At 41.7% G+C, this 11990-nt stretch overlaps 1 protein-coding gene across 1 annotated transcript; it reads right to left on the bottom strand.

Annotated features, from left to right (window-relative positions):
* Positions 1-18: 18 nt before the first annotated feature.
* LOC110950375 (transcription factor 12-like) lies at positions 19-11294 on the bottom strand. Its single transcript, XM_022192932.2, has 13 exons — positions 11093-11294; positions 8805-8904; positions 7340-7482; positions 7137-7260; positions 6985-7049; positions 6513-6609; positions 6345-6418; positions 5222-5398; positions 4339-4456; positions 4079-4232; positions 2431-2660; positions 1267-1444; positions 19-1000 (listed from the first exon to the last, which is right to left on the bottom strand). Exons 1-12 carry the CDS (start codon positions 11159-11161, stop codon positions 1302-1304), a joined length of 1494 nt encoding a protein of 497 aa, XP_022048624.1. The 5' UTR covers positions 11162-11294; the 3' UTR covers positions 19-1000; positions 1267-1301.
* Positions 11295-11990: the final 696 nt, after the last annotated feature.

Raw genomic sequence — 11990 nt, 5'->3', positions numbered from 1 at the left:
GAACAATCAGACTCAAAGTATTTGAAAAATGACATTTATTGCTACATTATTATTTTTGACACATGCCTGTAGGCTACTTCAAACTGTACACATACTGTACATGTTATGATAGACTTATTTCAGATTATTTCAGTTTTTTTAGAATTATCTGTTCAGTGGTGTGATAAGTAAACAAGACATCAATTATTCTGCAACACCGTATTGCTCAGAGCATGAAATCTGGCTACATCTAGTAAACTGCACAAAAGAAAAAATGTTCTTCCTGTGTGTAAAATCTGTGACAAAAGCAAACGGAGACATTATGGATTTCACGATATTTGTATAAAAGATAACTTACATAACTTAGAAAACTGAAAAGTTCTATTAAAAACTCAAACATGCAAAGAGCTCGTCTGACTACATCTGAAGGAAAAGGGATTCTGTCCACCAGTGTTTCAGTGAGTGTCATCCTGTTAACAGTGCAACAACACTAATTTGTCAGAACAAACGTACAAACAACAGATGATGCCCGCATGTTAAAGAACATTCTTGGAGATCTGTTCATTCACAGAATGGTCAAACCTCGGCAATATTCACACACACACACACACGCACACACACAGGTGAAATGAAATCGGCTGTCTGGACACACAAATATAGGAATGTCAAGTCCTCTGAGCTCAGTGGTGGTGGATAGTGATACGCTTTAAAAGTCAGTCAGAAACTTATCAAACTGCAGATGGCGCCTCGTCCCTACTGGGTTTCACCCGTTCAGATATATTCCAACAGAAGGATCATCAATAAATATACAAAATATGTACAAAACATCTGCAGCTTACAATGCATTTGTCTCTTACAAGTAAAGTTCAGGCACAAAGTTAGAAGTCCGTTTGGGGAAGCGAGAAGACGATTGTTCAACTGCATCACACTTTCTAACGAGAGAGGACGACCTCTCTGATCCAGAAGAAACGCTGGACACCCAAAACAGCTGGATGCTCCTGGGATGCTCTTCATTCAACATCTGGACATCAAAGACACAGCGGCATCACAAATAAGGACAATTTCATACAAATATCAATGGATTTTTAAAGATTTCAGTCTAAATATAATCTATGTTAAAACATTTTTACTCTTTGTTACTTCTCAGCATAGAAGGAGACATTGTGGGTTGATTTATTTTTAGAATTAGTTTTTGTGCCCTGAAAGCCCTACAGCATGCATGTATCAGTTTAAATAATGATTACAGTTTGTCACTGATGTAAAACTGCATAAGTGAATGTTAAATACTTGATGCTAAACTTGATGTGGTGATTATCGGGCGCTCAGAGGTGGCCCATGGAGTTTGCCGGGTCTGTCAGACTGGGGTGGAAAGTCAGATGCATGGACTGAGGATCCGTCATGACGGCCGACGCCTTCTCCTCCTCTCTCCTCCGCAGACACGCCGCCTTCGGGTTCAGGTTCCTCTCTGGGGGAATCAGGAAATAACAGTTCAGTGACGAATTGGCAAATTAATGGCGCTAACATTATGTGACTAAATGAGGAAACTGAGACATCTGGTGGTAAATTGATATTATTGTTAATAATTTTTAGTTGTGGGGCACTTTTTAAAAAATATTGATCTTTTCTACTTTGGATGTTGACTTTGCTGACTTTATTTATCTATGGCACATTAAATACACCACCAAAGCCACAGAATACACCAAATATTCTGCTCACAGAATGTGATATATTAAAAAATATTCAGATTTTTACATTGACAATGGCTCAGAAGACTACATGCTATACAGAACATGTGAATGTAGTTCATTTTTTATTTCATTTTTACATCATAGTCCTTTTTTTAAAATCCCAGACTGCAGTTTCTTTCAGCTCTGTTTAGCATTTTAGCATCTTTAAGTTTGTTTTGCAACTTTAAATTTGTGTTTGACCATCTTGGGTCTCATTCGTGTTGTTTTTTTTGGCCACAGCAGGCAGCAGAAAAACCTGAAAAACTCAGCAACCAGCAGACAAATTATTAGTGAGGTATGTAGCAGCTAATGAGCCAGAAATTTTCCTTATATTAAATTAGTAGAGACAAAAACAGAGCAAAAAGGTTTTTTTCAGGTGGACAGAAACATGACTCCAAATGAATGCTCATCATCTGCTAATTAAGCAAATATGCAACTGTGAGCAGCTTCACCATTTCATTGTGATGGTTTCTGTATTTTTTTACAGGTTACTGTGCTGCCCTCATGTGGTCCAAACTGAATACACTACTGCAGGTCTAACTTCTGCAAAAATAAAAGCAAAACATTTTAAAATGCATGACTGAAAGCTACTTTTCTGGGTAAAAAACACTGAAGAATGTTTAGTTTACGAGGTTTTATCTTTCTCTAGTGTGGTGGGATCATCAGATAGGAGGACCTCCTGCTTCTCCCTGCACAATCCAGCCTGCAGCACAGAAGCACTGACCTCTGACTTGCTGTTCCAGACTGAGGATCACGGCCACGGCCTGGTGCAGCACCAGCAGCTTGGTCTGCGGCTTCTCGCTCTTCAGGTGCAGCTGACACATGTGACCGAGCTCCTTAAAGGCCTCGTTGATGTCTCGGACACGCAGACGTTCACGGGCGTTGTTGGCCATCCTTCTCTCTCGCTCGCGCTCGGCCTTCTGCTCCGGACTCAGGTCCTCGTCCTCGTGGATGCTGCAACGTAAAACAGGCAGATTTGTGCTGTTAAACTCAAGCTTATGTAGATGCAAGTGAAGGGAACAGACTGTGTCAAGTTATACTGTGGATTTCTCTGCCCTCTGCTGGTCGCTGAGCCCAGATGATCTCATTCAGTCTCTTGAGGTCATCTGACTTATTTGTTCATGCATGAAACACTGGCTCAAGTAATCAGGCACACAACTAATAATTCCCCATCAGAACATTTGTGCTTAAAATCACATATTTTAGAAAATCCATCCCCAGTCAATAACCACTCCTAGTCAGATGGGGAGAATTTTCTTGCTTTCCTTTTCCATCCTTTTGTCATTTGGTTTGAATAAAATACAACAACAACAAAAAAAACAACGCACAAAAAAAAATTGTTGCTGGAGGTCATCCACATATGTCAGTGCTGCTATCACTCAACTAGATTATGGATCTAAATAAAAGAAAACATGCACTCAAGAAGAAGTAGTTTCGCCTGAAGTGACCTCTGTGGATAGAGACACCAGGACGTGCATTACAAGCTCTTCAAGACGCAAAGCTTGGTTTTAAATCTCTGACTGTATGAGTTCAAAGAACATAGCCGAATGTTTGATCAACAGAGGAAAAATCTGCAACTATTTGAATTAATATTTCAATTAATATATGCTGGGAAAAATGGAAAAACAATGCCGTTTCTTTTCTTTTTTGAAAATTTAAATACATTTGAGTGTTGACTATTGATTGTACAATTTGTTGGCATCATTTAAATTATTGGAAAATCATTACATTCTTTATTTTATGAGTTGAATCAAGAAAAATAACTGTCAGATGAAAGAAATCACAAACAACAAAAGAGGAGAAAAGCTCAGCATAGACAGTGTTTAACTCATAATGACTAATGATGATTTTTATTATGCTCTGCATTGTTTTGGACTTTTTTTTGATCACCCCACTACCAAAATACATCTTTCTGTCGCTGATGTCTTTGTCATGAGGTGGTCGTCCTGGTAGCTGTTCTTCATTGTTCATTTAATTCAGTGCAACTTAAAGCAACACCAAGAAGAAATATGAGGCAGAGCTAAACAGGCTCAACTAGACACAGCTGTCCTTCACAGCGGGGGTCTCACAGTGTTTTAAATTAGTGAAACCGAAAGCCAAGACGGCTTCTCTTCTTCTGTCTATAAAGCCAGGGAGTTTTATTCGATTGTGTGGGGTGTAGCAAAATAAAATAAACGGTGAAGCAGCTCCCATTTATGTTTATCTTGCTCGATTAATCACATTAGTCACAATGCATTCTTTTATCTGTCCACCTTAATTCATATTTTTATTGCAGATTATTAATCATGGTGTCTAGAAATCTCTATATAAAGGCTTGGCAGTGCAGATTCGGGTTGTACTTTGGTTTTCTTTTTGAAAGCAGGGCCGTTTACCTGTTTCTCGTGCTGCCGTCTCCTGGTGTTTTGTATTCACTCTCCTCATCTGATCTCTGGCTGTCTGAGCTGTGGCCCTGATTTGTGTGCATCATCTCCTCCCTTTCCACGCTTTCCATCTTAAGCTCCAGATTACCCTGAACTCCCAGACCACCTGTGGAGAGATCACAGCGAATATAAAAACATATTACAGCTCGAAAACTTCAGAAAGCACAGACAGAGAGGGCGAGATCCATGGATGTGGTGATGGATGGACTCACCTCGGCCTACTCCTTGCGCCGGCTGCAGCGTGGCCCTCTGTCTGGACGGGTACGGGTGACCGTTCTGTGTGCGGCTCTGGAAGGCCGAGTGGTTGTTGTTCACACTGACAGCTTCAACCTTCATGACATACAAAGAAGCGCATGAGTAGAAAAGTAATATTCCTGTGGTTCATGACTGAGTATCAGGCAGATGAGGATCCTCTAAATGTGGAGCTTTAATGATGGTGTGGCTCCATAAATCCTTCTAAGACAGTCGGTCACATACGAGATCCAACCACTAACTAGTAAGTCACCATACCAACATCTGCCCTCTCATTTCCGAACTGACCTCGAGAAGATCTCTCGCTCTACAGAATTAATTTAATCTCAGACAATCTTAATCTGCTCTTAAAACTACTACGCACTCCATAAACACACCCCTAATTCTCTTCAGGAATGATTCACTCCTAACTGACAACGTCGTTTGAGAAAAAAAATAAAAGTGTCAGAATTTAATACCCCCTCCCCCCAAAGGATTAAACTAAAAACCCCATGCCCCTGCATGTACTTCCACTCCAGCTGGGCTGAAATCCCCCGCTCTGCTCAAAGGGAAACATGCTTGAATGGGAGTGCACGATGCAGCCGTCCCCCATCGCCCCACCGTGGAATTAGAGTCCGCACATACTGTACGTTTTCCATGCAAGGACGACACATCGCAGCGCTCTCCCATTGTGCTCAGTTTCCGATTTCAAGGACAACAACCTTTACATGGGGACAACATGCAGACATAGTGGGTGGAAAATTCCTGAAATTGAATACCAGCACACACACACACACACAACATGGAATTTCCATACACACTGCCCTGTCCTGCTTTAAATACTTCAAAGTAATAGTTGTTAACCATGGCTGGAAGGTGGCAGGAGAGTGGCAGAGCGCTGGTGGAGCCCGGGTGGCCGTGGTGGGTCTGGTTCAGCAGACTGTGGATGTCGGGGGGCAGAGCGGCTGTCGGACCCACAGCATGGTTCCTCAGGACGTGGATCACATCGTCCAGTCTGTCCAGCCGGTCCTCCACCTGAGACTGGAAACACCAGGAAGCAAATCTGAGACACAGTTCACAGCACTGGCTAAGTTTAATAAAGATAAACCAAATTTCAGACTCCAGCATGTTTACTTTTTACTCCCTCCAAAAAGAAAAGGTTAGCAGTTTGAATTCAGTTTAGTCTGCAACAGTCACACACGACTCGAAGATGTTCAGGTTTTATTTGAATCTTAGGAATCTTAAAGGAATAGTTGTTTGTTTTGGGAAATCAACTCATAAACTAAGTCAGAAGATCAATGTCACCGATGTCTGTGCTAAGGACGAAGCTACAGTCAGCAGGTTAGCTCAGCTTAAAACAGACTAGAAACAAGGAAACACCTGCTGTGTGAAGCAAAAAAAAAAAATCTCTAAAATTGCACTTGTGGTTTTTTGACTTTATATTTCGCATGGATTAACTAAGCAAACCATAACTCTGTATTTAGCAAGCTGTAGACGTTCTGATTGTTATATTATGTTACCTTTGGACAAAGCCAGATTTTCTGCTTATGCTAAGCTAAACTAAGTTAAAGCTAATTTAATGGACAGAGACAATAGATTTTCCCAGCTCAAGTAAATAAGCTTATTTCCCAAATATTCAGAATCAAAATCAAAATCAGTTTTATATGAAAAATAACTGACTCTTTCTTTTTATATGCTCTACCAGTCAAAAGTTTGGACACCCTTCTTATCCAATGGTTTTTATTTATTTGTATTATTTTCTACATTGTAAATTAATACTGAAGAATAACACTTTTCTGTTTACAATATAACTCCGTATGTGTTCTTTTATAGTTTTGATGTCTTCAGTATTAATCTACAGTGTACAAAATAAATAAAAACCATTGAATGAGCAGGTTTGTCCAAACTTTTGACTGGTAGTGTATATCCTTACATTCATCTACTAGCTTGATAAAACACAATAAATAATCTCAGATCATTTCTTTACCATTGATATAAGTGAGGACTCAAAATGTGGTGAGACTGGTGCCTGAACTGAGCCGCGGGGCCACATGTTGGTACCTGAGAGGATGAAAAGACCGAAAATAGAACATAAAGTTGTGTAAATAATACTGAAGTCACGCAGCACCAAGCTGCAGGCTTTACTCCATCGTACCTGCAGGTTCAGTAGCATTCGGCAGCGGAGACGGAGACCTCACCGGCGTGGACGAGCTGGAGGGGAAGCTGCTGCTGGTGTGATCGGGGGAATAAATCTGACAGCAGACAGCGAGAGGGAGAGAGAGAGAAGAAGCAGGAGCGGTGAGACTGGGGCATGGATCATTTTAAAAGCACAACTTGTCATTTCTGTGCAGGGTTTTACAGCTGCTGCCACAACCTTTGGGAGCAGCCTCGTAAGCTGAACTAAACTCATCAATTCTGGTCATTTTACTAGTCAGCAGCCAATAAAAAGTCCTGCAGCACGAGAGTAGTCCTTCTTTAATATGCACTGATCTGCGACTAGCGGGGAGGAAGCTTTGCATTATGCCACCGGGGCTCTCAGGACTTGGTTTTATGCTCTGACCTGGCTGTTTGAACATAACGAGGCGGAGATGAACTGGTCTAATGGGATTGACGTGCTGCATACTTACAGAGGCCAGAGCTTTGCCCAAGGTGTCGCCTGTCTGTCCTGACACATTTCCCTGGCTCCCTGAGACTGAATAAAAAAAAAAACATTTAATGTGAAACACAGAAAAAAGAGCAATCAGATTAGAAAAATAACATACTTTTTCCTCTTCCTCACCTGTAGAGTTCTCTGAGGTGTTGACTGATGGAGTGTGAGATGTTGTGTTGTTGCGATGAAAGGTGGACATGGGGGGCAGGCCTCTGTTCATGTCAGCAGCCATCACTGAATGCGGAGAGTAATCCTGTGCAGGACGAAAACACGCAGTTAAAACCAAAGGGGTCAGAAGGTTCAACATCCAGCATCCTGGAGGTAAATCTCACCAGGTGACCGTGTGTCGGCTGCAGGCTGCTGTAGCTCCCCGGCTGTGTTTGGTGGGTTGTGGCTGCTCCCAGAGCCCCTTCATAGCCCTGCTGGTTCAGCCCGTTTACAGCATTCCAGATGTCAGGTGAATTGCTCATCCCCTCTAAAATGAATAGTGATATGTTATAGTCGGCACTGACACAGCATCTCAAACAGCCAGGGGGCCTCTAGGAAAACAATGATTCCCTATCGCAGAGTTTCACAAATTGAATTAAAGCTAATCAGTTGAAATGGTTTTACACTACAAATGAATAGATCTGATGTGACAATGTTTATGAGACATGTTTTAAACTGTATATTTGAATCTGTTTTATCTGTTTCCTCTGTACGGTGACCTTGAGTGTCTTGAAAGGCACCTATAAATAAAATGTATTATGACAAGTTTGGCTCTTTAAATAGAGCACATGAGCTACAATTTTAACGCAATTCTTCATGCATTCGTTTGACTTGGTCTTTTTCATCCCAAAGACCTGACATATTTAACTGGCGGTTTAGTTTCCATAGAATTATGTACAGATATTGATTGCCACAGGAAAATGAATCCTATTTGTTTTCTATGAATGTCCATGTAGCTCCATCATTTTTATAAATCAAGTGAAATCTTTTAACAACTGCATCATGCATTGACACAGAATTTAAACTGGTCATTATGAGACGACAAATGCTATTGACTGTATCATAGACTTTATATCAACAAATCTTTGTAGCAGCCAGCAGGGGGCGACTCTTCACAGAAGTTTGATTGCATGGAAGCCTATGAGAAAATGATGCTCCTTCTCGTTTGATTTGTTACCTCAGCAAACATTTTCCTAATGAGTTTACGGTCTTAATCCTTAGTTTCCAGTCTCCTTCGGTGCAGGACAGTGTTCAAAGCAGGGTATGCTTTAGGGAGGAGCTCCCTCATGATTAAGAAGCCGCTACTGTACCGGCTGTTCTCAAGTTCTCAGTCGGATCCTCACCTGACGTGTCACATTTGGTTTCAAAGAACCAAGATGTCAACATCCAGTTTCAGACATTGAGTCTATAAACTAATGAGTGAGACATCATGGTTGGTTTTTTATACGCAATTTCGGGTCCAACTTTTCTTCTAGCACCACCATGAGGTCCAGATTTGAGCTTTTAATTACTTTACCAATCAATATAGAAAGCATATTTTAATTTGATCCATATATAATGTCTCTTTTGGTGACCTTTGGTTTTATTTCATTGACATTCCTCTCTTCTAATTTGGATTCAGTGCTGTCTGATCACCAGAAACCAGACAAAGCAGGCCACTGGTGGATGGTCATGTGGCTGAGTTGTTTGACCAAAATTAAACTTGATGTCTCCTGTTGGTGTGCCAACTTACTAAAGGGATGATAGCTTCAAATGCAAAAATATTCGGTGGATGGATAAACATAATCATTTCAGAGGGTCTGAGCTCACCAAAGAATGTGCTTGCGAACACATTGTTGAGGGCCTTGGCTGACGGATGTGATGAGGAGTTCTGGTTGATGTTGTCATTACTGGGAGACTGCCCATAAACCTAGAGAGATAAATATAAAAAAAAAACATATCCAAATCAAGATACATAAAGTTGTGCGCACAAACAGTAATTTGAATGAGCCTCTATCAGCCAAAGCGATCTGAGTGACACAAACATGTGAATACTGTGAGTGCGAGCTGAAGCTACAGTATTATGAAAACAAAGCAGAGAGCTGATGCACACTTAGAGCTATTGCGATAATCCATAAGCTGTAGATCCATGCACCTCCTCATCCGGATTTAGGAACCATTCACCATGAGAAATCCCTGCCCTAATCATGATCAGGTTCGGCTGGCTTCAGAAGACTGGGATACAATTCCTCCCTCGAATAAAAATTGAATTCCAAGCCTTTCTCGTGATTCGTCCTCGGAAAGAAGTCAAACAGTGCAGTGAGTCTCACCCTAATGATCCTCCCCAGCAGGAAGCTAAATATTAACAACAAACAAATAAAAGAATTAAACTAAAAATGCCTTCAGCGTGTGTGGATTTTTTATTTTTTTGTATTTTTTTTTTGTGTGTTTTGCTTTTAATTGTGAAGTGCAGTGCCACAAACAGCGCACACGAAACACACCAACACATGCTCAATCACTCAGACGCACCAAGAGGTCTGGACTGCACCTGCACCTCTCTCGATTGCTTTGATGTGCCCCAGGAAATGAAAATAAACCTCCCTGCGCAGCATCAATGGGGTGTCAGTTACCCGGACGACAAGTTCTGTAAAGCAGGCCATTAAAGACTCTCTTGAGTATGCCTGTGCAAGCACAATCGCACGCGCACACACACAAAGCCACACGCATTGAAGCGCACACAAACACACACACACACACATGCAGCCGTGACCCTGGCTGGCATGAGTCCCATGGTGATTGTGGGCTAGGCCAAACAGAGGAGCCCCTGTCGACACTGGGCCCGTCTGAGCCGCCATGGGCAGCATATGGCAGAGGATAAAGCCAATTGTCCTTCTTACCATCAGCATAGCAGGCGACCCGTTAATAATGGTCACACCCCCGCCCCAGCACGCCCTCTCTGGCCCCCGCTGGAGAGGGGCCGTCACCATGGCATCCTCTTTTAGCATAGTATTGATTTAGGAACCATCAATCATGGAATCACAAATGATAAAGGAGTTTTTTTAAAGCAGTGGTAAGAAGGAACTGGAATGTTATAAATAAATATCTGCTTTAAATAACAATTTTGATGAAGTGTTGTTAATGTCAATCGGCTGAATTTTAATAGCTTTCTTTTAAATCAAAAAACATGCAAAAAAGTTGTACAAAAAAGGGCCAAACTGCTCCAGTCCCATTGTGAACATACATGGCATTATGATGCTAGATGAGTGAAATATCAACTTGCTATTCAAGGCCCATCCTGTGCTCCACCATGGCCAACTCCAGCCACATGCAACCAATTTTCTGCCTCTGTGATCCACGATGTCTGGATATGGTTAGTCTCACAGAGATCAAAGCTGCCTTTGATAATGGCTGCAGTGGTGGAGGGACTGCTCCAACATAGCAGGGTTAAATCAAATAGAAATAGCAGCAATCTGCTTCATGTCAAGATGTTTTCTGCTGCCAGGCTTGACTACATGGTACTCAGCAAACAGGAAGGAGCGCACTGGTGCATTTTAACAGGAGTTTTTCAACCTAAAATCAGCAGTCAGTCTGCATGTTACAGCATTAATTAAATTAATGTTACTCGAGACATGCATGGGGAGTTAGATTTAAATTCTATTGAGAACTTGATTGAAATGCTGTCATAATTAACATTAAAATGACAGAGATTTTAACCTGATAATGTCACACAAACTTGCAACTGCTGAAGTTCAAGAATAAGCTTCATAACATGCATGCAGATCATGATCACCTCCACAGCATAAAACTCTTTCTCCCTTTTTTTCCCCCCTCACTGACACACACTAAACAATCTCATATCCTCTCAAATGTCACGTGCAAAGTATTAAACATCCTCACCAACTCTTAAGAAATGACAAAATGTTGAATGAGAACTTTTACACCAGTTCTAGCAGTAATTTCTCTCTGATGCAAATTTGCAAAAATCACACCACTCTGGAAACACACCTACTAAACAAACAACATCAGAGTGTAACACCATCATCATCATCATCATCATGAAAACACACTGACAGTGACATACAACCTGAGGAAAATCCAGCAGAAATACATCTACTTACTGGTTTCATGTTGTAGCAGTACATCAATGAGTTGTTGCCTGTGCCAGAGACAGGATGAGCACAGTACATTACTCTGTCTGCTTCAGTGCAAGACTCCAGGCTTCACAATACAGTCCACACACACAGCTCCTCTGTCCGTGTCTCTACTCATGTGTATATGGACCACATGCACTCCTTCCCCTAACCTACCCCTGCTGGTCATGCAGCTACCCGCAGACAACTTATGCAAATCAGGGCTGGACCATTTCAGGCAGCAGAGAGGGGTGGCCGATGGTTGGCGCTATTACTGTAGAGTGGACGTTATACCCAGAGCATCATTATTTTAAAGAGAGAAAAAGCTGTTGTTAGATAGACACAATCTGGCAGCAGATTTCTACTGTTTGGTGTGTTCATTGTTCAGAAGGTTGTGCAAGACAAATGTCATAAAAACAACTAAAACTTGCAATAATCAGGGAATTCCCCACCCATGCATGAGCAAACACTTCCTTCGCCACATGAGGGCAAAGAAAGACATCATCAGTGTGGTAATAAATATGTTTTTTTTATTACTGGGAAGGTGCAGTCCTGTTCCTGTGTCATCCTGTGTTTGTGCACAATCATATGCAAGCAAAAACCCAGAAATCCCTCCTCAGCACCAGCGAGCGGTGATGACAGCACCAAGATAATCTCCTGTTAGACAGGTAGAGGTTTCCAGTAAACAGAGGATACCACACCCTTGTCTGACCTACATTTACAAATAGAACCGAGTCTTAATTTGTAGGTAGGCACGTGTGGCGTGGCGAGCTCCTCCAGCGGCTGGGTTAAAGGTTATTTATACAGTAGCCTGTCTGGGTGATCTGCTCACGCATAATATTAGACAGCCAGACTTCCTGTTTGAGGTCAAATCCACTGTCTGCTG

Source organism: Acanthochromis polyacanthus, chromosome 8, assembly GCF_021347895.1.
Source record: "Acanthochromis polyacanthus isolate Apoly-LR-REF ecotype Palm Island chromosome 8, KAUST_Apoly_ChrSc, whole genome shotgun sequence".
NCBI lineage: Eukaryota > Metazoa > Chordata > Actinopteri > Pomacentridae > Acanthochromis > Acanthochromis polyacanthus.
This window is presented reverse-complemented; position numbering and strand designations above follow the sequence as displayed.

Bases quoted from the DNA above. Each gene is read 5' to 3' on its own strand.
- LOC110950375 (XM_022192932.2), bottom strand. From the start codon at position 11,161: ATGTACTGTGCTCATCCTGTCTCTGGCACAGGCAACAACTCATTGATG. The intron at 7,050-7,136 runs GTGAGGAAGAGG...TTTTTTATTCAG, and splicing joins CACCTCAGAGAACTCTACAG to TCTCAGGGAGCCAGGGAAAT. The intron at 4,457-5,221 runs GTTAACAACTAT...TATGTCATGAAG, and splicing joins CCTGCCACCTTCCAGCCATG to GTTGAAGCTGTCAGTGTGAA.